Source organism: Lissotriton helveticus, chromosome 1_1 (genome assembly GCF_964261635.1).
Source record: "Lissotriton helveticus chromosome 1_1, aLisHel1.1, whole genome shotgun sequence".
Lineage (NCBI taxonomy): Eukaryota > Metazoa > Chordata > Amphibia > Caudata > Salamandridae > Lissotriton > Lissotriton helveticus.
The window spans coordinates 487,786,219-487,814,107 of NC_136057.1; the positions used below are offsets into that span (position 1 = coordinate 487,786,219).

The following is a 27,889-nucleotide window of genomic DNA, read 5'->3' on the forward strand; positions in this document are numbered from 1 at the left end:
AGTCTACCCCACTCCAGTCTACTTCACTCCAGTTTACCCCACTACATTCCAATTTACCACATTCCTCTCCAAATTCCGGTGCAATCTATCCAACTCCTCTCTAATCTACCCCACTCCACTCCAATCTACCACACTCAGTCCACCCTATCTACCCCACCCCACTCAACTTTACCCCACTTTGCTCTGCCACACTGCACTCCACTCTACCCAAATCTACCCACTCAAATCCGTTCTACATTTCACTCCAACCCACTTCACACCAATCCACCCTACTCAATCTACCCCACCTCACTCCACTCTCCCATCCTATATTCTACCCTTTCCCTGTCTATCCGCCTACTCTACTCTGCCCCATTCTACCCCATTCAACCCCATTCTACTCCACTCTAACACAGTGTACCCCACTCCAACCCAATTTACTCCATCCACCCCACACCAATGTACTTCATTCAATCTACCTCACTCCAATCTAGCCTACTCTAGTTTACCCCACTATATTCCAACTGACCCCATTCTTCTCCAAATTCCAGTGCAATCTATCCAACTTATCTCTATTCTACCCCACTCCAATCCAGTCTACCACCCTCCAATCTCCTGCACTTCAATCCACCCTGTCTACCCCACTCCACTTTACTCTAACCCATTTAACCCAAACCCACTCCACTCCAATGTACCATCCTATAGTCTATCCCACTTCACTCTACCCCACCTTACTCTACCCCACCTCACTCTGCCCCACCCCAATCTACTCCATCCCAATCTACTCCACCCTAATCTACTCCACTCCAATCTACCCCACTCCACCCCTCTGCAATCTATCCCACCCCACTCTACCCCACTCCAATCTACCCATACCTACTCAATCCTGACTCCTTCCCTCCAAAACTCCTTTTTACTCATCCAAAAGCCTCTTCCTACTACTAAGACTTATAAAAAATTAAACAATCCTTCAATCTTTTATCCCTCCACTATCCTTTTTCAATCAAAATTAACAGACTAACATGTTCACTTCTCAAATTCCATATTCCATATTCAACTATACTAATAACTGAATAACATATCTACTACTCAAATTACTTCATATTTATACTATACTAATTTTCAACACTAATCCTTTATGGGTTCCGGAGTGGCGTGCTACTCGCCAGAAAAGTGCTTCAACACCCATCAGGGGTAACAAGTGCTATATGAATGCAAATCTTTCTTACCCTTTTTATCCATCCGCTATCCTTCTCACTCCAAGTAACAGAATAATATCCACCACTGAAATTACCTCATATTTCACCATATTAATTCACCACTAATCCTTTATAGGCTCCCTGAATAGCATACGTCAACAAGCGCGATAAATAAATACAAACCTTTGTCCTACTCTATCCTTCTGCTATCATTCCAAATCCAAATAACTGACTAACCTATCTACCACTTAAAATGTACTTGCATGTTTCACTATACTAATTCAACACTAATCCTCTGTGGGTCCCGGAGTAGCGTGCTACCCGCCGAAAAAGTGCTTCGACGCCTCGTCAGGGGTAGTAAGCGCTATATAAATGCAATTACAATACAATACTCTAATCCACCAAATCTACCCCACTCCACCCTAATCTACCCCTACTACACTCTTACCCAATCAATCTCACTCCACTGCAATCTCGACTTTACTCCATTCCACTCCAATCTCGACTTCCCTCCACCCACTCCAATCTATCCCACTCCATTCTACCACACTGTACCCCAATTGACCACACTCGATTCAACTTTACCCAAGCTACTCTACTCCACCTCACTCCATACTACCACATGCCACTCAAATCTATCCCACTCCAGTCCAATTTAACCAACTCCACCACAATACACCCCTCTTCAATCTACCCTACCCCACTCAACCCCAAACTACCCTACTCCAATCTACCCCATCCAATCTGCCCACTCCAATCTACCCCTATGTGCTTCACTCCATTATATCCATCTCTAGTCTGGCCCACCCCATACCAATCTACCCCTCCCCATACCAATCTACCGCACATCATACCAATCTACCCCACACATTCTATCCAACTCAACTCCAACCTGCTCCACTCCGAACTGTCCCACAGCACCCTCCGCAGGATGTCACACTTCGCTGTCCACGCTAGCCGAGGCCCCGTCAGATCAACTTTGATGCACCCTGTTCAACACCGGATCCCTCTGCAAACAAGCCACCAAAATCTGGGAAACCATCTCCACCCTCACCCCGACGTAACCATCACTGAGACCTGGCTCACCCCAGCTTCGGCCCCGGACATTACCAAGGCAATACCCACTGGCTACAAGATGAAACAGTGATGCCACCAACAGACACAGAGGTGGCATCGCCATCGATCACTTGTGCCATCACAGATCATGAGACCAGCTCCATACCGCCAATCCCACCACCATCAAAGGCACCCTCATGCACAGACCTCTAGGACCACGAACTGGACTCCATCACCCCGCTCACCATCAACTCCCAACACTACGGCCTTCTAGGAGACCTCTACTTCCATCTAGATGTTACCACCGACACCAACTTCACCGACCTCCTGGAAAGACTAGACAACATCGGCCTCAAGCAGCTAGTCACTGAACCCACGCATGAAGCAGGGCACACACTGGACCCCATCTTCACGTCCAGCAACATAATCAAATACAGCCACGCTTCAGAACTCACCTGGCCGGACCACTCCACCGTCACTTCACCATCGCCGGACTCACCCACACCCTCCCCAACATACACACCTCTCCCTTCCGCAGCTGGTCCAACGTCAAGCAGCAACATATGTCCTCACCACCACACAGCCCAGAAACACCACCAATTTGGACCAGGCAGTACAGAACTTCCACGACTGGATCACCAACGCCGTCAACCGAGTCGCCCCCTACCAAACCTGCCAAAATGCACAGACCCTCCACACAAGCCTGCTGGTACACCCCGGAACTCAGCATGTCAAAACGCAGATGCAAACAACTAGAAAGAAGATGGCGCACTGCCAAAAGCCACCCTGACCGAGCCACCTTCAAATCAGCCCTCAACAACTACCAACAACAGACCATAGTCGCACAAAAAAAGCCTTGACTGACCGGATCAACACTAGCGCCAACCAAGCTAAGGAGCTTTTAACCATCCTCAGAGTTCACCTGCCCATCAGCCACCTGAAACCTCCTCCCATCTTAAAAGAAGCTCTGTGACTCCCTCGCCGACTACTTCCACAACAAGATAGCGACCATCTATAAAAAATATAATTCCCCAACCCTCAGACCCCCCCCTCAGGCTCTGATGGACCACCACCACCGCCGACCACCCGCTCCCTGTTTGGAAACAGCACAGCACACAGAACACAGCCACCCTTATGAATTCCATCCAATTAGGGTCACCCAACGACCCCTGGCCCCACCGATTCTTCAACCTCGGAAGAGACGGGATCAGCCATCAACTCACCACCATCCTCAACGCCTCATTAACCACTGCCAACTTTCCCAATGCCTGGAAACACGTTGATGTCAGACCCCTCCTCCAGAATCCCTCGGCAGACCCTAATAAACTACAATCCCATCTCTCTTCTCCCGTTCCCCGCCAAAGTCCTGGAAAAAGCCATCGACCTCCAACTCACTGAACACTTGGAGAGTAATAACCTACTGGACTGCTCCTAATCAGGCTACCAAACACAGCACCGAGACAGCCCTGATTGCCGCAGATGATAACATCCGCACCCTACTCAACAGAGGAGAATCAGCCGACCTGAGTCTGCTTGGCCTCACCGCAGCCATCAACACTGTCTCCCATCAGACACTCCTCAACTGCCTACACCAGATTGGTAAAACTGACGACGCTCTCAGGTGGATGGCATCCTTCCTCACAGGACCCACTCAGAAAGTTTGACTCCCTCCTTTGACGTTGCAATTTAGCTCAACATCTGTGGCGAGCCCCAAGGCTCATCCCCAAATCCAACCCTCTTCAATATCTACATGACACCATCGCAGACACCGTCAGATCGCACAACCGCAACATCAACATCATCTCCTACACCGACTACACTCAGCTCGTCCTATCTCTCTCAGTCGACCCCACCTCAACATAGACAAACTTCCACAACTGTATGAAGAATGTTTCAGCCTTGATTACGGACAAATGCCTCCTGCTCAACACAGACAAGACAGGAGCCCTCATCTTCGGCAAACATACTGCACTCTGGAATGATTCCTGGTGGTTGTCGGAACTCTGACCCACCCCCATGCCAAAAGACCACACCGCAACCTCAGCATCATTCTTGACGCAAACTCTCAATGAAACATTAAGTCAACGCCGTCTCCTCAAGCTGCTCCCACACACTCTGCATGCTCAGAAAAATCTTCAAGTTGCCCCTTATCAACAAAGGGATGATGGTAACGCATGCCCTAATCAGCAGCAGACTGGACTACTGCAATGCACTCTATAGGCACCACAACCAAAATCATACAAAGACTACAGCCGATCCAGAACACAGCCGCCAGACTTATTCTCAACATGCTCAAGAGAACCCACATCACCCAGGACATGAAAGACCTCCACTGGCTCTCCGTCCAGAGAGATGGCAGTTAAAGCTCCTGACTGACTCCTAATAAGCCCTCCACGACCAAGGACCCACCTACATGAACCACCCTCTGCACTTCCACCGACTCCTCCTCCCTGGAACCTCTACTCCGCAAACCTCACCCTTGCACAGATCTCATGCATATGCTGCTGCCGCGCTGGAAGATGATCCCTCTTCCACCTAGCCGCAGAGCCTGGAACACCCTACCCCTCCAACTCTGCACCTTGCTCTTGCTGACTGATTTCAGGCAGGGGCTCAAGAACTGGCTTTTTGACTGAGACCTTCAGCCAGTGTCTGGATACCCGCTCGGGTGACAAGCTGCTCTTTACAAATACGACTTGACTCATTGACTTTACTCCAAACTACCCCACTCCATCACACTCTACACCACTTCACTCCAATCTACCCTACTATAATCCCCACAATCTACCCTACTATAATCACTCCAATATACCCCGCTCTATCCTAATCTACCCCACTCCACTCGTCTCCACTCAAATCTGCCCCTCTCCACTCCAATCTACCCCACTCCACTCTAATCTACTGCACTCGGCTCTTCCCCAATCTACCCCACTCCACTCAACCCCAGTATATCCCACTCCAGTCTGCCCCACTCCACTCCAGTCTGCCCCACTCCACTTAAGTCTGCCCCACTTCACTTAAGTCTGCCCCACTCCACCTCAGCCTACTCCGCCCCAATCTACTCCATTCCCCCACTCTTGTCTAGCCCATGCCAATCTGCTTCACTCCACTCTATCCCACTCCATTCAACCCCACCTTATCCCAATCTACCCCACCACTCCAGTCTACCCCACTCCCTTCCACTCTAACCTATCCCAATCTAGCCTTCTTAAAACTACCCTAATCTATCACAGTCTCTTCCATTCTACCCTATCATAATAATCCACGTAATCTACCCACTCTAATCTACCCACTCCAATATACCCCACCCCACTCCAATCCACCCCAGTCCCACTCTTTCTAAATCTACTCACCTGCAATCTATCCCAATATATCCCACTCCAATCTACCCCACGCTAATCTATCCCAATCTAATCTACCCCAATCTACTGCACTCCACCCCAATCTCCTCCAATTCAATCTACCCCACTCCAATCTACCACGCCAATCTACCTAACTCCTCCACTCCAATGTATCCCACTCCACCCCTCTCCAATCTACTACAGTCTAACCCACCCCAATCCACTCTACCCCATTCCACCCTACTCCGTTCTACACCCACTCCACTCTACTCCAATCTATGCACTCCACTCTACCCCAACCTACTGCACTCCACTCACCCCCAGTATATACCACTCCAGTCTACCTCCTCCACTCCAGATTACCTCACTCCATTTCAGTCTACCCCACTCCATCTCAGCCTACTCTACTCCATCTCAGCCTACTCCACCCAATCTACCCCGCTACTCCACTCCCGTCTATCCCACTCCAACCTATCCTAATCTGCTCCAATCTACCCCACTTTATCCCAATCTATCCCACTACTCCAATCTACCCCACTTCCCTTTACTCTAACCTACCCAAATCTAGCCCGCTCCAAACTACCACAATCTACCCCGCTCCAAACTACCACAATCGACCCGTTTATTGCACTCTACCCTACTATAATCCACCTAATTTACCCCACTCCAATCTACCCCACCTCGCTCCAATCTACCCCAATCCACCCCCGTCCCCACTCTTCCCCAATCTACCCCACTCCAATCTAGCACAATATATCCCACTCCACTCCAACCTACCCTACTCCAATCTACCCCACTCCAATCTACCCCAATCTACTGCACTCCACCCCAATCTCCTCCAATTCAATTCACCCCACTCCAATCTACCACAGTAATCTACCCCACTTCAGTGTATACCACTACACCTCACTCCAATCTACTCCAGACTAACCCACCCCACCGCACTCCACTTCAATCTACCCTACTCTGTTCTATTCCAACTCTACTGTTCTTCAATCTATCCCACTCCACTCTACCCCACTATATCCTACTCCACTCTCTTTCTACACCAATCTACCCCATTCCACTCTGCCCCAATCCACCCCCCTCCAATCTACCCCACCACCTTTTAGCCACGCTGAACAGCAGCCACACTGGTGTACAACACGGCTAAAACACATTGACAAAGTCAATAGCTCTTTCATAGGCGTGACCTATTGGCTTTGCCACTGCTTGTTATTGAAGTTGTTACTTTTAGGCCATTGGCTCCCTCTGTTGTTGTTCTCTGTTTCAAAACCTAATGCTTCTATTTGCTCTCCATACTAAACAAGTTGCATCTTCTATTTCATCTTGTTACTTTTATTCTTAGGAAAATTAGTCCTTATGGGGTAAAACCAGACATTCTCGTCAACTTTTATGCCTGGAAGGCTGCATCACTCTTTACCTTTTTTCTTGTAATAACCATGGCCCTGTTATTATCTGTTTTGATGGATAGGAAGTTGAGAATTTCTTTCTTTTGGATTTCTCCCTTATACTTGCCTTGCTTACGACATTGTTCTGCAGCCTTATGGCTCACCAGCCAAGTTGTTACTTTCTTGCTGAAATTCAAATGGAGTCCCAGGCAGACTCTTGAATCTTTTAATGAGTCTCGAGTTCTGTACAATTTACTTTGTATCGTCGCTCTTGTCTTAGTAGTCTGACGTCCCTCTTCCTTTAAATGACCCAATCACTCATCCGTTTTTAGGTCTCGCCTGGCGAAAGCAGCGCATGCGCTACTCTCGCCAGAGAGTACCTTTTGGAATCAATTCTCCCCGTGGGCTCATGCACGCGTCTGCATGGACCAAGATGGCTGCTCTTGCCATCGGTCCAATGCAGACAGCATGCGCGTGTCCGTGGGCCTGTGGACAGTCCCACTCCATCTTGCGAAGCTTTCATTGCCATAGCAACGAAAATGCTGCTTCGCGTGTGCTCTTAATTATGTTGGCCTTTGCGTGATCGCTTTTGCGATCGCTTTCACTTTCACAGCCACTTGTAGTCACACGTCATGAGCGTGACGCTCAGTCTGAGAGCGCCACTGCCCAGGAACAGTCTGCGATTAGCCGGGATCTGTCCAGAGGGTCTGTCTGTCAATGATGCACGCGACGGCTGTTGTCGAGGACTCTGCACAGGGAGTTCTGCAGAAGCTCACTTGCCATTGGCAGCAGGGTACTGTGTTGTTATAAAGTCTTGTCTGGTCTTTAGCCCTCCTTCTATTTCAGCTTTCACTTGGATTGGTCGTCTCTCTCAAAGTAAAAGAACGTTCGACCAATCCTCGTGCTACATCCGCAGCAGACCTAGCCCTCTTCAGCCAATGGGCGGGGCCGCGTGTTTCCCGCGTGTGCTCAGGCCGTGCGGTCGCTTGAGGAATAGGTAAACCGAGAAAGAAGCTAGGGTCGCGTGCAGACCGGATACAGTGCGAGGGCAGCGCGCGCGCACACGGAAACAACAGTGCCTGCACCTGAGATGAACCCCCTGCCAGCGCGTGCCGCTGCTGCTGCTGGGTGAGGAGGCGCGAGCTCTGGACACCGCATACGCCAGGTAAACCGACGCAGGCTGCACCCCAATTTGCGAGATGGGGGCGCAGGTGGTAGAGATGGTGGGAGTGCCTTAGAGCTGGCTTTGAGGGGGGAGTTAAGGGCCTGCTGCTCGCAAAGGCCTTCCAAACAGTGACCATGCACAGGGGTGGGTGTGTCCGCCCGACATATATTCACTGGTCTCCCCCTTGGTGCCCCTTGCTGTTGCCTGTTGTCTTTGCTGACCTTGGCCTGCCCTCTGCCTTTTAAGCATATCTCAAAGATTCCATGTTCTTTCATTATTGTCAGTGCCCAATAGCTGCTGCGACAGAGACCTGCACAACCCTGGGCACTTCAAAGCTGCAGGGCTTCTCATCGCCTGTGCTGTAACCGTGGAGCTCCTAGATTGCCGACCCCTATAGGTTAATGCTGGGCACTCCCTGTAAATCACCTAAGCACATCCAGCATCGCGTAACCTTAATTGCCTTTTAGCACTCCGCTTAATTCACCTAGGCACTTCTAAATATCGCCTATCCTCCATTAGACCTGTTAATATTGATCTGGTCAGTACATTAAGGTCTCAAACCAGTTCCATTTTCTATCCAGATTGACCGACAGGCTTCCCTTCGGATTCTATTCCCACCCGACCAGACCCCCTTTGTAAGTAAATTTCGACTTACCTCTGTCATTTGTGACGATGATTATCTATCTGCACCTCTCTGACACCTCCTCCCCTTCCTTTCCAGGTCCTTCCCACCCCTTGTCTTGATAAAGACCCGCCGCGACCACCAATTGGGGCGCAATAGGGTCGAAACGTCGACGCTCATACTTGGCCAAGATACCTGCAGGAACTTGGACATTAACCATCTATTTCCTTGGAATACTGACTTTGTAATACTGTCCTTCTAACGAAAGATAACACCCCTTCCCCATCCCCCGCTAGGTTCAACTGTATAATTTTGTATATAAGTGTCACTATATGCAATGCACAAAGTCACTTTGTTCACCACAGTCACTAATCACATGTTTTAAGCATCTATCATAACCAAAACGGAATGAAGTAATTCCCGTGTATTGTGTTCCCTGTTTTTATTATAAAAAACGTTTTTCTCAGAGAGGTTTGCTTGTGTGTTCTGAGCTGTTCCAGCCTTCCTTTAAAATAATTCTTGCTACCACCCGACAGAACCATTTTTGTTGTTAATCACGCTTACCCAGGTTCTGAGGGACACAGGGTTACCCCTTTTTTGTAAAACAGTAACCGTGGAGCTGTCGGTCTGTCCTGTTCTGTGGAGCTCCAGTGCCGGACCTACAGAGCCCCGTTAACGTGCACCAAGAAAGGCTTGTGCCAGCGCAATCAAAAGGTCTGTATTTTGACTAGAAAAGTAATTTCTAATAGAATCCACAATATAAAATGACCCAGCATTTCATTATAAAAATGGGTATCTGCTAGCTACATTAATACGCACATTTGCTCTTCTCCAGGGCAGCCCATGTGCTCCGATTTTAAGCATATGTTTGTTTTCAACCTGCAGCGAATGCCTGCTGAGGGTTAACTTAAACAATAACTGCTTCTTTAATCACTTATGGTAAACAATAACAGCAGGGTAGTGTTTGGAAGCAACCTGAGTTGACTGACATGACCCTGTAGGTAATTTATGTATTGTAGCGCATTGAGAGGTGCTGTAATCCCAGCTTCTCCATTTGGTCAAACGCATTGCTTAATGCTCTGTTTACATAAGTCAGTATAGTGTATTTTGATCACAAACATTAAGAACCACTGCGAGTGTGTGAAAGCTTTGTAGTTGCATTCATATAGTGCTTTGTGTCCCTGATACAGCGACAAGCTGCATGGTTGCATGCTTCTGTCAGTGCGATGGAAGCAAAAACAATAATCGCTATATTCCCTTCATGGGTAGGGTTTGGAAATCACGTGTGAGCTTCCTGCTCTTCACATGTTTTGTTGCGATGCACAGGCGTGAAGTTGAACCGAAAAGGAGCCGGGGATGGATACTTTCATGTGAGAGCTGATGTATAGATGGGTACAGAGTGTTTGAGTGCAATCACAAAGGGGAAACAATGCTCAAACCGCAATGCTGCTGGTGTGAGGCTGTGCTTATGCAAAAATGGCGATTAGACATGGTCATCCTGCTGTTTTAATTGCTCTCTGTCATACAGTGTCAGCCTATTCGAGAATGACACAATGGAAGACCTCAAAAGCGAAAGAAACTTCCATTGGTGGCGCATGCTTTAATTGACTATAGTATAAATTCTGGTGGTTCACCTAGGAAGGGCTGTGGAGCGTCCCAAAGGAATGAGCATTATGCACCCAGCCACTGACTATGCTGTGGGGTTCATCACAAGTGGCGTCGTAGGAATCCTTAGGAATGGGTGGTATAGAAGCTGCCATAGCACATACGCTATGGAAGTCTACCCAGGAGCAGCAACTAAATAACTCCGTAGAATGGGCATTATGCAGCCATTCATAGTGTGTGCGTTGGGCTTCTATCCTGGACCGGCAGAGGAGCAAGGAATGGATATTATACAGCCAGTCACTGAAATTCTCACAGTTCTACCCAAGAAGCGAAACCGTTACAAATGGGCAATATGCAACCAGCTACTGTATGTGTTCTGATCTACCTATAGGAGTGGTAAAGAAACCCATAGTATTGTACTGCCGATCTTAATAAATTCCCTGTGGGGTGCTCCCAGGAGTGCCATAGAAGCACTTCGTATAAAATGGTGTTTTGCAACCAGTCACTGTTCTGTGTCCTTCCAGAAGCAGCAGGGTAGTAACCCGTAGGCAGGGGCGTAGCTTCAGGGGTGGTGGTTGGGATGTTATACCTCACTAATAAATGTATTTTCTGCTAAATATTGGGTACATAGCAAGACTACTGACTCATTGTCAGTGAAATTGCTCTCCCACCCTCGCAGCTCCACCATTAAGTGAGGTGCCCCTGCCCCTGCACTCTTGAGTGTTGGTGATCGAGACCCTCCTCCACCCACAGGTTTCCCTGCGCCTCATCCCTGGTGGTCCAGAGGACCTCTGTCTCCTTTCTCTCACTCTGCTCCTTCACTCGTTTTTCTACCCTTTCTATCTTTCACCTTTCTGCATCTCTGCTCTTTTGTGCCTTATTTCTGCCCATTTTCCCTTTCTCTCCCTCTGCTCCTTCACTCGTTTTCACACCTTTCACCTTTCTGCACCTCTGCTCTTTTGTGCCTTATTTCTGCCCATTTTCCCTTCCTCTCCCTCTGCTCCTTCACTCGTTTTCACTCGTTTTTCTACCCTTTCTATCTTTCACCTTTCTGCTCTTTTCTGCATCTCTGCTCTTTTGTGCCTTATATCTGCTTATATTCCCTTTTTTTTTTTTTTTTTTTTTTTAAAAACCTTTATTGAGAAACAGGTATAAGTACAAGCGCAGGCCTACAACCACAAGGGCCGGCCGCAAAATCAGGAGAGTCAAAAGGGAACAACATCAATGTGTACGGCAGGATGAATACAGGATAGACGAGTAGTGAAATCGTTACACAGTAAGCGCCAGGATAAGAAAGGTTTCATTTTATGATGTATAGAGGAGGCAGAAGCCATATCTACCCATGTGTCATGCAACATACTCAGAAAAAGAGGGGGGGGACGAGAGGGATGCAGCCCCCTACGCAATCAAATAACCACAGTAGAGCAAAGCCCAGATACATCCAATGCCCATCAAAGGTTCAAAAATAAAGGACAAATCGTAGCAAACAAGTAAATGGGTCACCGCATAGACCGCCCTCCCGCCCCGAAAAAGGAGAAAGTGCAGACACGAAACGAAGGAGAAAGAACAAAGGGACATAGCCCACCCCCTAGAAAGAAAGCAAAAAAGGGACCATAGAAGAAAACAAACTAAAATAACAAACACCCCCCCCACCCTACATCACTGTAATGGCTATGGCCTATCCCACTAAACAGCGTGCCTGTCGCCCAGAGTCACCCGAAATATAGAAGAAAGAGAAAGGGAATAATAACGAAGGGAAAAAAGAGAAAGGGATAAAAGGAGAGGAAAAAGAGGGAAAAGAAGGAGAGGAGAGAAGAGAGGAGGGGAGCCAGCGATCGAAATACAGAACACCACCCCACCCGCAATAACGGATCACTAGTCGAGGTCAAAAAAGGATACTGAGAAAAGCCTACATAAAGGATGAAGACAGGAACTGTCCAAATGATGAGGCACGGAGATGCCAATTAACAAAACAAAAGTCCCGCAGGCACCCAGGCACGATCACCCCTGTCCACTTCTATGAAAAGCAGAGCTGCCAGACCCCGCCACGGCCAGGAAACAGCATGATACAGTGGGTCCATACCAGTCAGGGAAAGCAAGTGGGATCTTCACGGAACACCGTCTCGGCGAACAAAAAGCAGCCAGGAAAACTCGGCAGCAGTCAGAATGCAAAAGTAACCCAAAGATCCACGTGGCCAAGCACAAAGTCCGGGCTGTCCAGCACAAAGCAAAGAAATCAGGATGTAGGAAATACTGCTGCATTGGCACCGGGTCCACTTGATCCCATGGAATCGAACACCCAGCCGGATATCCCAGCACAGCAGCTGGAGAAGTCTCAACAATACCAACTCGGGGAGACGACACCGCGTCACAAAATGGCTGAACAACCATGGCGGCGATCCGCAACTCCAAGTCCCGGCAGTGCAAGGACAGGTCGATCCGCAGAGCACCCAGGGCGAACAAGACAGTACTCCGTGTAGGGGCCGCCCGAATCAAACGAGGTCTGGGGAGAGCAAATGCAGCAACGTCCCCGTCTCCAGGAGGAAGACACTCCGAGGGGCCATCCGCCATCTTGTGCATATCGCCCGCCGCCATTGTCGCATCCGCTGCCAAGCCCACCAGGAGTGCCGGAGGCCCCAGGACACACAGCCGATCCGCGGCGGATGGCGCTCGGCGGAGAAAGGAGAGTCACCAGAAGAACGGGCGCGCTCCCCACAACACTCGGGGGAGCCCTGCACCGGGTCCCAGGCGGGACAATCAACAGGAGTGGGCTTCTCACCCGAGGGGTGCCGGACAACGCGGCTTCTCCTCTTCGGGCCGGCAGGCAAACAGGCATGCGGGGTGGCCCACCATCGGGGGTGGGTCCGCTCCGGCGCTTCCGGCTCGCGGCTCTCAGGCTCTCACCATCGGGTCTCTTCAGTGGTTCCGGGCCGCCGGCACTCCGAACACCTCCGGGCAGACACAGCACTCGAGGCCCCGGCGTCAGGGCCGGGAAGGCCAGCAAGGTTACAAGGGCAGAACGCAGAAACCACTGCACGCCAGAGCCCCGGAAAAAGACGGTAAGTGAAGGCTCTTCCCAGGTAACCAAATTCGGAACACCCCGATCAGGATTAAAGACAGGATAGGCGGCGGGGAGGAAGGGATCTCGGAGCGAGGCGTTTATGCGACTGTTCCGATCGCCATCTTGGCTCCTCCCCCCTTTTTTCTTTATCCCTTCTTTCCTCCCTTTACCTTTCCCCGCCGCTGCTGCCCCCGTGGCCCCTCCCCCCAGCGCAACCGGCCCAATCCAGCTCCCCTCCCCGCTCCCGCTCCCGCCTCCCAGCTGTCCAGCCCTCCCCGACCCCTACTTAATGGCGGCCACTGCGGGGACAGGCGAGCAAGACCACTGACTCATTTTCAGTGAAATTGCTCTCCCACCCTCGCAGCTCCACCATTAAGTGAGGTGCCCCTGCCCCTGCACTCTTGAGTGTTGGTGATCGAGGCCCTCCTCCACACGCAGGTTTCCCTGCGCCTCATCCCTGGTGGTCCAGTAGACCTCTGTCTCCTTTCTCTCACTCTGCTCCTTCACTCGTTTTTCTACCCTTTCTATCTTTCACCTTTCTGCACCTTTCTGCATCTCTGCTCTTTTGTGCCTTATTTCTGCCCATTTTCCCTTTCTCTCCCTCTGCTCCTTCACTCGTTTTCACTCGTTTTTCTACCCTTTCTATCTTTCACCTTTCTGCACCTCTGTTCTTTTGTGCCTTATTTCTGCCCATTTTCCCTTTCTATTCCTCTGCTCCTTCACTCGTTTTCACACATTTTTTAGGTTTCGCCTCGTCGAAAGCTGCGCACACAGAAAACAGTATAGAAACCGCCCTCCTCGCCGCAACAGACGACATCCGCACCCTTCTGGACAAAGGAGAAACAGTAGCCCTCATCCTCCTAGACCTATCAGCGGCGTTCGACACAGTCTCCCACCGCACCCTAATACGCAGACTCTACGACGCAGGAATGATTGTTTGCTATTACATTGAATAGATCACGCAAAGTGTATTTTACCATCGTCTGTTTAAATTTAAAAGCACTTACAGACTGCCCTGTTTCTTTTGTTTGCCTTATTTGTATGTCATATGTGATAGTAGGACACAGGCTGTGTCCCGCTTGGCTATTGTTATCTCATCTCTTTTGTAACATACAAATATTTATACTATTAAACTGTGTCCGGCTGGACAGTTTAAAATATAGATTCCAATTTTGCTCTATATTTATTTTGATTGTTATTTTGTTGTTAATGTTTGGGGCCACTGTCTTTTGAAACATACAACTAAACACCAACAAAACAGAAGTACTCATCATGGGCCCAAACCCTGACGCCTGGAGCGACACCTGGTGGCCCACCGCCCTCGGAAACCCGCCAACCCCCACAGACCACGCACGCAACCTGGGAATCATCCTGGACTCCGAGCTCAAAATGGACCGCCAGATTAACTCTGTCTCATCTTCCTGCTTCCACACCCTCCGCCTCCTTCGTAAGACCTTCAAATGGATCCCCCTCGAACACCGAAAGACAGTCACTCACGCCCTGGTCACCAGCAGACTCGACTACGGCAACGCACTCTACGCCGGAATAAACAAAAACCTCATCCGCAAGCTACAGAATATCCAGAACGCCGCTGCAAGACTGGTCCTCAACCTGCCAAAACACTGCCACATCTCCCAGCACCTGTGCACACTCCACTGGCTCCCCGTCGAGGCGAGAATCACCTTTAAGATGCTCACCCACGCACATAAGGCCCTCCACGGCACCGGACCAGCATACCTGAACAGCCGGCTCAAATTCCACGCACCACAAAGGACCCTACGATCAGCCCAGCTCTCATACGCCGTGGTCCCCCGCACCAGAAAGACCAGATCGGGAGGGCGCTCCTTCTTCCTCGCGGCCAAAGCATGGAACGCCCTTCTGCTCCACCTCAGACAGACAACATCGCTCCCCATCTTCGCAAGAAACCTCAAAACCTGGCTCTTCGACAGACCCCCTCCTTGATGAAATGGAACCTGCACCCCCCCCCCCCCACCCCTAGCGCCTTGAGACCCTTACGAGTGAGTAGTCGCGCTTTAACAAACTCCTGATTGATTGATTGATACATGCCCTTTGAGTCGGGTATGGCGAGGTGTCAGTCGGAATTCAACAGGAAGTTTTACCTACACAACAAAATCACACACGCTTTTCCTTTTCTTGTTTTGAAAGACTTAGGCAATGTTGATTATTTTACAAAATAATGTTTTCTCTCACTTAGTACCTCTCCAATCCGCATTTGTCTCCCTTTCCATTGCTCCTTTAGACCCTCCCATGTGCCCTGTTTGTCGTATAATGTATTTTAACATTGTAGGCAAGCGCCATTGTTGGATAAACTTAAGCTCACACCACCCCTATCTACTTCCAAGCTACTTCCCTGCTGATAGGAAAAGCAATTGCACAACCAAGTTTGGTCTATTCTCCACAGGTGTACGGTTCAGAATGGGTGCTTCTAGGTGGGCCTGAATTGTTCACTAAGTGTGTGGGAGGTTCTACTTATATTGCATAGCATGATGCAATAGGTCTCGCCTTTAATTAAGTTAAACGCCATTTGCTTTGCTATACAATACCATTAGCAAAGCAAATGGCTTTAACTTAATTAAAGGCGAGACATATTGCATTTTCAATGCTTGTTTTTCTAAGGGATCCTGGTCACCTTCTTGGCAGAGATTTGAGGATGTGGACATAGAAGCTGTTTAGCGAAATGCCTGGCTTGGCGCTGAACGGCAATAATAGATTTTGGGCTGACAATTCTTTGGTCTTCAAAAAGGGGGGCTTAGAAGTTGTGAGTAACCTGTACTTTTCATGATTATTGATCTATACATCCCTAAAATGCAGGGATTATGTATTGATCTTTAAATAAGCATTTTGAAAACACGTATTTGCTTTTTTGAGTTATGGTATGCGCTTTTTATGAGTTTTATGTCACTGGTTAAAGATGTACATAACTGTGTGACTGTATACACAGATAGTACTGAACCCTTACATAACAAGCACTGGCGTTGCCAATAGGTTTCGCATTTGGAAAGTTGGAGCTATTGGTTTTGTAAATGACATTTTATATTTATATATTGTTATTGACAATGCCAATAACGATATATAAATATAAAATGTCATTTACAACAATAGCTCCAACTTTCCAAATGCGAAACCTATTGGCAACGCCTGTGCTTGTTTTATATGTGTTTAACAAACATGCAATGATAAAAGACATTGTAATTTACAATACCAATAGGTCAAAATTTTGAAAATGCGAGACCTATTGCATTGACTTATTCCTGGTGTAATCTGGTGCGAGTTGCGGAGCTGGGCAGGTAGCATGCAATGTGCCGGACCAGGGCAGACTGCTCAGCTTATGATTTTTATAGCATTTTTATAGGGTTGAGAAAGCTGAAGTCTTTTTAAAATAATACAGCCTGGCTGTGACCTATGTGTGCCTCATACTTACTCTCCTGAGGGCTTATATGTTTTCCTGTCTTCATTGCTTGGTTTTGCTCACGAGAAAGTGTCACTAAATCATTGGATTGTTACTCAAGAGTACACTGAAATTATGAAAATGTCACCATAAGCAATCTGAAACCTTGGAAGCTATGGTGGTTCTAGTTTTATACACGTAGCGCGCCTGCTTGTTGCCCATGTAACACTGTGCCCGGCAGTAACTCTACTGCTCTTCGCTAGAACAGCACGCACCCTGCTAAAGGGATCAAAAGAAAGAGAGAAAAAGTGTGACAAAGGGAGAAAGTAGGGGCGAAAAGAACGTGCAGGAGTGTGTTTAAGGGGCATGGAGTGTCTTGTGATGGATTCAATATGCATGAGGGTAAATCATGACCATGCAGTTTTGATTTTCGGCACCACAACTGTGCATCGCTGGTAGCAGCATACGAGCAAAAAGGTCTGGGCCCGGCACTTATTATTTCACAAATTACGCACCAAATTACTCCCCTAACAGCTTGCATGCACAGATAAAGCTTTCTACCCATTTAACTGGGAAAAGCGGAGTCTCTGCAGCCTCGCCATGGTCCCATGGCACTCTGTGCAACGCCGAGCCTCTGTAGCCTCCTCCTGTACCTACCGGCCGGGTCCGAAGTTCTCTGCCCATGATGTCATGTTAAGCTTCCACAACCTGCACCTGTTTCACGTTATCAGGGACAGTTCTAAAGCATATGGCCATGTAATGCTGTACCCCTACACCACCAGCATCCCTAAAGCGCTTTACCCTTTAAGCCCCAGATCAGACAGAGCCAGTGAATGCCCATACTGCTCCTGTGGACACGGTGTCAGCGAACGTTCTGTATCCGCATGCCTCTTGCAAAACTGCCTGCCCTAACATCCCGGTGGAAATGTGAGACTATGAGGGCAGCTAAAGCCGTGGTTGCCGTGCAGTGCACAACTTATGCAGCAAGAGACGGCTGTGTGCCTGAACCATGGCGCACACAACTAATATCACACAGTAGTAAAAGAAAAAACCACCAGAGGCCACAATTTATTTTATAGCAGCACATTTGTTAAAAATAGCGGCCATCACGTGCTTCAGCGGATTTCAAAGGAATATCGTGATTAGCAAAATCTCAAAAAGCGTTTTCCTAGACAGCGAGCGCCACACGCCTCTGAGTCACGAGAGCCCTAGAGCCCTGCTTTCATCCAGTGCACTTCTCATACTGCCTATGCAGCTCCGGCTAAACTGCTCTCGGCGAGGCCAAATCAAACCTGAACTGCCATGGTAAGCAGACATATCAGGCACACTAGGAATGTGTGTCTGGTCCTGTGGAGCAGAATGCTGTTCCACTGCTGTGTTTTGCTGGTGTGGGTTTTTAAAAACAATTTTTTAACATGATGTTTTGGAGCAGGCGAAAGAGGGAAGAGGCATCCGACGCTGCGTGTCCACAGGCAGAGCCCGTAGCACAAAGTGGTGAAGCGAGGGAGCCTAAATGTAGGACGGAAGCGTGCAGCCTTAAGGTTGCAGACTCCAGGAGCTCACTCCACATCTGCAGGCTGGCTCCAAAAAAGAAGGGGGGGTGTGGAGGGCGGATAGGGCCATGCAGGGGCTCGTGGCAGATCGACAGTCCAGCTGGGACGCATCCGTCCTGCCTTGCCGGCTGCTAGCTTTCTCGAGTCAGTCTGGGCTGCAAATGGCGCACGCCTTCCGTGTCTGCTACGCAGGCAATACAAAACAAGCACTGGGGGGGGGGGGGGGGGGGGAACAGAGCCGGGGAAGAAGGGAGGCACGGCCTGCGGCCGTGATTAAGTGACGGAATCAGCACTGGGGTGGGGGGGGAGGGGGGAGCAGAACCAGGGAGAAGTGAGGCACGGCCTACGGCCGTGAATAAGTGACGGCGGGGGGCGGGGCAGCGGAAGCCTTTAGCCGGGGAAGTGAATAAGGGACATATGCTGCATGAAATTCGCCTGATGGTGAGCTCTTGGTTTGACTGCATTAGGGCTGCCTGGTGGGGGGGCGGGAATGCGTGCGAGGGGAGAAGTGTGGCAGGCAGATGCGCGGAGGGAAGCCGGATGGGGGCGGGAGAGCCTGGTGGGGGCAGGCGGATTAGAGAGATGCTCGTGCTTGTGAGGTCACGTGACCCGCTTTTGTGTTCACGTGACCTCACATGCACTGTGAAGAAACCGCAGTGAAACCGCAGTGGTTTCACTAGTCGATCAAGCCCTTGAATTTTCGCCTATTCCATTCGCAAGCGAATGGTAATAGGCGAAACCTAAAAAACCGCAGTCGATCAATGAAGCATGAAATTTGCTATCGACAATCACACACTTGTTGGTTTTTGCCATATTGGCTAACTGTAATGCAAAGAAAAAATTTAATAAAATTGTGTTAACAAAAAAGAATCTATCATTTGCATGTGCATATTGCATCCAAACATAAATTTGAGTTTATATTCATGAAAAATGTAGAAAGTGCTGAAAAATAATTTTAACATTTAAATGACATGTTTAGAGAATTGCTGGTAAAGCAGACCAATTAGTGCGTAGAGGAAAACATACCTCTTCTTTGAATTCTTGAAATGCATTTTTACTGGAATTCAATTGGTAGGTTCGGCTAATTTTGGTTAAAGCATTCAGCAGTTGCAAAACATTTATGTTTCAGTGCTTGTTGGCTATGACGGTTCCAGTTTAAGAAATATGTTCTGTTGCTGGTTCAAGTATTGTTTTATTCCTTACATTTTAGTTCAGTCTTACAAAATTCTATTCAAATGTCAAATAATGGGAAAAGATCCACAGTAAACTGTGGTGTAACGTTATCTATCCTCAGTAACACTGCTTCTCCAGCACCTCCGCCACAGCTCTTTGTTGTTGGTTTCATCTCAGAATTAAGGCAGTAATGTAGACATGCAAATTTTAAGGCACCATAACTCAGTGCTTTGCTACAATTATTTCCAAGCGGGGGCTCAGATTAACCTATGTGATCTTGCTACACACATTGGCTGCTGGTAATTTGGGCAGGCCTGGGTGGGCTGGCAGGCGGGGGGGACCACGCATACACTCACCCATCTACATGCACACTCAATCACACCCATGCAATTATAAGCATGCACACATGCTCAAAGTCACATGGACATACATACGCACTCACCCATTCACAGTATGCATGCTCAATTACACAAATATTCATACACACATGCACACACCAAACATATATTTTTTTTTTTACTGACGCAGCAGTGATCTCATTTGGTGGTGAGAAGCTTCAGGGATTCCTGGAGGACTGGGTTGTTGCCTCCTCTCATTGGCTGACCTTGTTTGAGTCAGCCAATGAGAGGAGGCGACAGTCCCTTACTCGGCACAGAGTGAGATCGGGTCAGTGAGTCTGCTGGCCCAACCTCACTCTATGATGAGCGTCCGTGATGGTCAGTCAGCCCTGGACACTTCAGAGCTTATGACTGAAGCACCCAGGTCCGAGTCTATCAGTGACGCACCCCCTCCTCATGAAGGGAAGGACCTCCAAACGCTTTGCCAAGCTGAGGAAGTCTCGCCCACAGGGTTGTGACATTTTCAGTTAGGCAAAATTTGCTCAGGCATTCAGGCGCCTGCTCATTCAGTGCATGTATAGCACCTGGTTAAGTGACTTGAACATAAAGAGTGTCTGTCAGTCTGACCTTTGCTCAGCCTAACAGACCATCTTAATGTCTTCAAAAAAGTGGGGCAGCGGGCCCCTTGGCTGATGCTGATTACACAACAGAGGATCTCTTTTAGGGATGTTCATTACAAGCATGTTTATCGCTGCATGAAGCACATCAGATGCCTTGAGACTATAGAGGCCCAAGAGCTAGCTCACATCAAACACAACTCTTTACCCAGTGCACTTTTTCAATCATGGAATTCTGTCTGATCTTTAGAGTTTAACCAGTTGCAATGCGAGCACTGGCACTTGGAGTAATCTTATCCATTATTACCTTTGTAGGGATGCAGTTACGTAGAAGGTTTGACGCCAGTTCTGAGTCTACTGACTGAGTGCTCCCGAGCACACAGAACCATCAGGAAGTTTATAAAAGCTCAGGTAATCTCGAATTCACCTACAAAATTGTTTAGCCTTGTTTCAGACTTCTGTTTCTTAAACAGTATGCATTCATTGTTGATTGTTTCAATCTTTGCTTAATTTTATGTCTTCATAAACTACTCATCACCGTGTTGAGTCTCTTAGGTATTAAAGGTTTCAATGACCGGGTTAATAAAAGTTATCAAATGTCTACATTAATCTGATATAGGATGCAAATGTGCGTAGAATGCTCCTATGCAAGCTAATGGCGTGATCATATTGGAACATCTGCTGAATCTCAAATTGTGACGTGTTTGATAAACAGTTTGTAAACTGGCTGACTGAACAATGTAGGAAATGTGGAGAGAGTATCAGTGTTGTTACCGCTAGCATCTGAAAACAACTTTTCTAGTAACAGCCATCTGATCAGTCTCTGATTAGATGCCTTTTTAAGTTGTCAAGCTTCAAAAATATCTTTTGCCTATTCTACAAACTGGTTTCGACTTATAAATGCTTCTTTAATGAAGGGCACTTTTGGCAATTCCTTTCGATGGGTCAAATCACTACTCATTTAAAGAAACCCCAGGATGATCCAAATCGGTTCTCACATTACACACCAGTAACTAACCTACCTTTGTTAGCTGATCAGTCAACCATATTCATCGAACAGCATAAGCTGTTGACCTATTACCAATACGGCTTTAGAATAGGTTGCAATACCAAACTGAAACAGTTAAAATCCTGGCTGGCATTCACCGGATGCTGGACAGTGGTGATATCTGCCTAATCATCCTGCTGGACTTATCAGCAGTGTTTAACCACGAGTGGCTGGCCTCAGTGTTTGATCATTGCATGAGCTTCAAAGCTAAAATCCTTGGATGGTTTTCTTCCTTCTTTAAGAAATGTCAACGGGCCATAACCACTTGCAGGGTTCCTCAGGTATCTCTTTTAGAGTCCATGTTATTTCATATATACTTGTAACTACCGAAAATCTTAGTGGACGAAACTGGGGCAATGCACCAGCATGCAGATGACATATTACTATATCGAAAAATAACATTGCCACAGGATATATACTCCCTTAAATAACTGAATTATGTCAGAGAACTTCCTGAAAGAAATAAAGCAATTCTCATTAGACGACCCCTCAAATCAAATGTCACTATGGATTGACTTTCTTTGCTCCATACCTACAGTTTTACCCCTTCATTTGTAGAGGAAGTGAAATCATTTAGTTTATGGGTTGGCACCTATCTGTAGGAAAGTGTCCCTTTTTGCATGGTTACCCCCAACTTTTTGCCTGACACTTGATTCACTTTGACTTCATGTGCCCGGGGTCCCTGCCAGTCAGGTTCCCAGGGGCTGTGTCCTTTCCCAAAACTGTACCTTTGTACTCACATTTGGCACATCTCTGGCCACAGGAAAGCACCTTGAAAATTTACCATGGGTACCAAGGGCACTATGACTAAATAAGGCCTCTAAGGCTGCATCACCTATTTTGCCACCCATAGAGACCGTGCACCTTAATACCCACCCACTGCCATTGCAGGCTGCGTATTTTGGTCCAGAGAAGTGGCCTAGGCAAGTCACCCCTCTAGCAGGGTGTACTAGACTACAGGTGAGGGTACAGTTGCATGAGCACTATACCACTACAGTGTCTAAGTACATTCTTGGGCATTGTAAGTGCAATAAAGCCACGAAGACTATATGGTCTGGGAGTTGGTCATTACGAACTCCACAGGTCCATAATGACTTTACTGAAACCTGAGAAGTTTGGTAGCAAACTTCTCAGCACATTAAACCCACACCGATGCCAGTGGGGGATCTACTGTAAAATGCCCTCAGTGTGGTTCCTGAATAGCTGTCCGACATTTGCCACCATCAGACCGGTTTCTAGACCCCTGGCTAGAGGGCTTCCGCTCTCTGGGTCCAGAAACAAAGCTCATCCTGAGTTGAGGTGTCATGCCTCCTCCCCCAGGATGGGCTGGTTCCACAAAGATGAAGCTTTAAAGGCCTACTGGCTTTTATTAGCTGACCCTGCTTTTTGCTGCCCCCAGTACCTGGCTCCCACCGGTTCTGACCCCCACTTTGGGCAGGTGAATCAGCAGGAAAATCAAGTTAGGATGAGAGGTGTGCCCACCTTTGCCAACCCCACCCCTCAGTTGGGGGAGGCGAGGTGAAGCTCACATCTCAGTCCCCTCCATCTTGAAGGTGGGGGCACAGCCAATGGAGGGTGGCATAATAGGGACTGTACTCATCCCAAGGAAGGGACCCATTGGTCCCAATCCGCACACCCCTGTAACTCCCCTAAGTGTATTATTTGGGGGCGACCCTAAATCTTGCATGATGAGATTCAAAAAGAAGGACAGAAGAGTTGTGCTGAACGAGGAAGAAGAGGACAACAATTGCTTTGGCCCTAGTCCTACCGGTCCGTCCCAACTTTGACCTGTAACCAGCAAATCCCTGGCATGTCCAGCACCATCCAGAACCCAGAGGACCTGCCCTGCCTTCACCAAAAGGACTCGGTCTCCTGTGTGCACTAGATTTGCTCAACCCTAGACTCCAACACAGATCCCGAATCCAGCCAAATCAGAGGTTTGCACCACTCTGCACCTGTAGCCAATGGCCTGAGTTCGAGTGGCCCAACTCCACGAGGTCTCCCCAACGATCCTGACCTGGGATCCGGTGATCCCTGACCTGCCTCGATCTTCTACCCGATGCCTGCAGCCTCAACCTGATGGGTCCTCCCGAACATGACCGCAGCTGGTAGTAAAACCGGTCTCCTAAATACACCCCTGCACCAACAACGCACAGCCTTGGGTGATACAACCAACGGTGAACGGGCATCCTCCAACAAACCAACTTACCTCTCTTGCCGGTGGTTGCCCTCAGGAAACCGTCTTGTCTGAGCCTGCAGCCCTTCTTCTGCACCAGTGATCTCAATTGGAATCAACAGTGCTCCGATGTCTCCTTGGCACACTGCATCCGGCTACCCCGCGCAGCTGGTGGTGCAGCTCCTGTGCTGGTTGTTGTCCCCTGCAGTGCTGATCTTAAACCCAGGAGCTTTGTTCCTCCATCGAGTGGCCTCTCGTGAGCAGCCCCTAACCGAAGGCACCCATAGCCCCATTGGCAAACTTGGGGTCCCTGCACTCTGCTCATGGCCACCCTAATGCTGCTGGTCATGCAACTCGAGTGTTTCCTTGGACCCTGAGGAACCTTGCTTCTAACCCCAGACACCCAACCTTGTAAGTCATTTACTTACCTGCAAACCAATAACATTCTTTTTCTCCATAGGAACCGATGTTGTGGTTTTTCCACTGAAAAGTTCTGTCGACCTGCTTTTTGTATGGAACAAAAATAACTGTGCTTAATTACAACTGTATTGCAGGACCCACGGTGTGATATCTAGGCATATCACCCCGAGTAGTCGATGTAACTAAAAAAGTAACGCAAAAGTAATCAATTCAATTCAATAACTGTATTCGGTCTAAATAAGAATAGGCCATAAAAGTACATAGAAATATTGCACATAACTATAGTCTCATATAAAAGTTTAAAAATTATCATACATTAAAAACAATTAAAAGTACATCAGGGACTTTAGGGTACATCGTCACAACAAATACCCGTGCTTGAAATAAACGGAAAAGTGCTAGTAAAAGTCAGAATTCAGAAGTCGTTACAATGTTATGAGCAGTAGGTGTAGTTACAAAAGCATTAGTAGGGGATAGCGAGAGAACAACAACTTCAAATAGGGTCTGCCATGCGCTTCTACTATCCTCCAAAAATGAACCCAACATGTTTGCCCCGCCATATGCTAAGCCGCTATACATATAAAATTCTAACTGACTAGCCCATCATTGAGTGTCTAACCCGAAATGCTGCTTTCAAGAAGGCACTGACCGTTAGAACAATTTTGAGTGAACACCGGGATTGTAAATGAAAGAGGGCTGGTCTGCAATGGCGGAGGCCTAGCCTCAGTAACAATGGAATCAAAAACTGCTTTCGTGCTAGACTGTGCAATTTGCAAAAGGACATAAAGTGTAATAGAGATTGTGCAGAATGATTATCACAGGGGCAGGAGGAGACTGTATTCCCTGCTGGATCTAAAGAGTGTTTGAAAAATAGGGACCAATAAATTGCCCTGCTCTGAAGCAGAAAAGAAGTGACCGCTCCCATCTTGACAGGTCCATAGACCGATACAAAGGAGGTTCGTCTGTGTATAAAAGACTATAAAAATGCAACACCGTAGGTTTGGATAGCTGGTGTTCCAGCCTAATATTTGCACGGTTTTCACCTCGGTCTTTGCATTTTTAGGCATTTGACTTAGTTCATTAAATCACCAGGCTATGCCAAGGGAACCAAGAGTATCCTGCATGTAACTCAGCCAGGGTATTGAGCATGCTTTATCCAGCGTCAGGCATTCAGATATGATGTCCCTACAGAGCTTCAGAGCTTAGTGCTGGTTTTAACCAAATACTAACCCATAGTAAAAGTGGCGTCCGCTGAATTTTATCCTCTATGAAACCCTGGTTTAACTCAAAGTGGGTAATGAGACTTGAAGTGGACGGCGGTGAACTCCGCAACCGTCGCAGGAATCGGTTTTCCTCGGACTGAAGAGAACAGCATTTACTGAAATCCAAGACTCCAGCTCCGTAGGTGGCTGCGCTGATGCATTGTGATTTATAAACTATCAGAGGTGGATACCCAGTCCCCCTAACTTGTGGGCTAATGAGGTTGCAAACTGTACCCGCGGTTTTGTTTAATGTAACACTGGCCTGAGCAAGATGAGGATTCCATGACCCTGATGTACTACAATTTTATCCCAAATACCAAAAGTTGTCAACGGTCGTCAAAACGTTTCCACTAAATTTGCCCGGGCCACAGGATATGATATGTGACTTAGAATAATTAGTAATTAGGTTCAGATTTTGCATAAAAGAAACAAACCTGTCCACCTGATGTCTCAGTACCAGTTGTAGACTGTCAGGACCCAAATGGTCCTGTGGAAACCACGCTCACCAACAGTATTCTGCCTGTTATTGCTAATATAATTCATGACAAAACAGGGAGTACTGGGGGTAGGCCTGGTAAACGATGTACTTTTATCCATTCTAAGCTGGAATGTCGCAGGATTGGAATCTAAGTTATTGGACCCTGCATGGATTGAGATAATTAATGATGCAGATATTCTCTTGGGAGAGGTGTGGCGCCGCGGCCAGGGCGACTGACGCTGGAATCTGGGGACCACGGTTCGATCCCCGGCTCCGGCGGCAGGTTAGCCCAGCACCATGTGACTCTGGGCAATAGCTCGCTTAATCTTCCCGACGGCCCCCCAGCGCCTAGAGACCCTTACGGGTGATTGTGCGCTTTACAAATGTGGACTTTTGTTTCAAGAAACATGGGCTGTTGGGAACCTGTACATAGAGGGCTATCACTGTTTTAGTTTAACATCATCTAAACCCAGTTTCGGCCGAGCAGTGGATGGCCTATTCATTGGGATTAAGATTCTGGCAGGAGGTACAATTAGAAACCTGCAGAGTGTTAACCCTGACAATCCCAATATTCAAATTCTTGAATATAAGCTAAAGTCAAAGACCATAGTTTATTTAATTAACTTTTATAACAATGATTTTTATTGCGTACCGAATAAAAATTTTATGACATTAGCAAAGGTTTTAAGTAAACTGGAATGTCTCTTATCTGCTGATATTGAGTCAGGCATTCTAATAGGGCGTGACTTTAATGCGAAACTCACAGAATGCTACGGACCTGGAAATCAGATCTATCCAGACTCAGCGGAACGCAGGGGTTTGGAATTGTCTAAAATATTAACTGAATTTGACCTTGCTGACGCTATGAGAGTAGGGCTTAATTCCAACACTCCCTATGCTCCTACATTTATTAGCAGGGATAGTAGCTCTACTATTGATTATGTATTCACGTCACGACTGTTAACAGACTGTATAGTTAAAACTTCTGTGGTACAAACAGCATTTAGTGATCATAATCCATTGGTTGTAATTTTAAATCTCGCTTCAAGCCCGATCTTTATGAATTTAAATGATGCTAGGGACATCACACCGTCAATCGACGGCCTCCACCTGAAATGGAGGGGAGTTGATTGTGGGGCCATTTTAGACAGTGTACAAAAGTCGCATTCAAATTTGATTGATTCTTGTTTGTTCCCAAGTGGTAATCATGTTAAATTAATTGCTAATTTCGAAGTTTTGTGTTCAACCATTAAAACCCTTTTGTCAGTCCCATTACCCAAGGAAGGCAAAGAGCCAAAGTGGTTTGATTCATCTTGCTCTTTGGCAAATAGAGAGTTAAGAAAGGCACTTTCTGCCAAACCTAGGTGTAAAGTTACTGTTCAATCTGCTAGGAAAAACTACAAAGTTATAATATCCGAAAGGAAGGCTAATTTACTTTCTGAACAGTGGGACTCTTTGGTGATCAGTGCAAATTTGGGTGGCAGTGGCCCATTTTGGACTGCTGTTAGAAAAACAAGGGAAATTGGAAAGAAGCTCACCCAAATTAGCTGTAATATAACAAGTGCAGTATGGGAGACCCACTTTTCTAGAATCTATGCAGCCCCCCCTGAGGAGTTTTCTCCTCTGTCTGATTTAGGGCAACCAGGTGGCCTACAGATTCTGGATTACGAAGTAAAAACAGCTATAAAAGAGAGTCTGGGTAATAAGGCGCCCGGACCTGATGGCCTTCCTATAGATATCATTAAACATAATGTTGATTTATGGACACCAATACTTCTCAATATTTTTAATAGCCTTCCAAAAGCAGCTATGCCGGCCACATGGGCAACCAGTATTATCGTCCCAATTTATAAAAAGGGAGATAGATCAGATCCTGCGAATTATCGCCCTATCTCCCTTTTGGATAACACCTTAAAAGTTTTGGGACGTATAATTTATAACAGAGTATTGGAATGGGCCGTTGATACTGACTTTTTAGACTCTTGCCAGATGGGATTCC

At 47.6% G+C, this 27,889-nt stretch overlaps 1 protein-coding gene across 1 annotated transcript in view; it reads left to right on the forward strand.

The window, feature by feature from the left end:
• The window catches only part of RIC8B (RIC8 guanine nucleotide exchange factor B), a 508,522-nt gene that overhangs the window by 236,963 nt on the left and 243,670 nt on the right, over nt 1–27,889 (forward strand). The window contains exon 6 of the mRNA XM_078673927.1: nt 20,822–20,917. Within this exon, the coding sequence (XP_078530053.1) occupies nt 20,822–20,917 (96 nt within the window). The remainder of the gene's footprint in view (nt 1–20,821; nt 20,918–27,889) is intronic.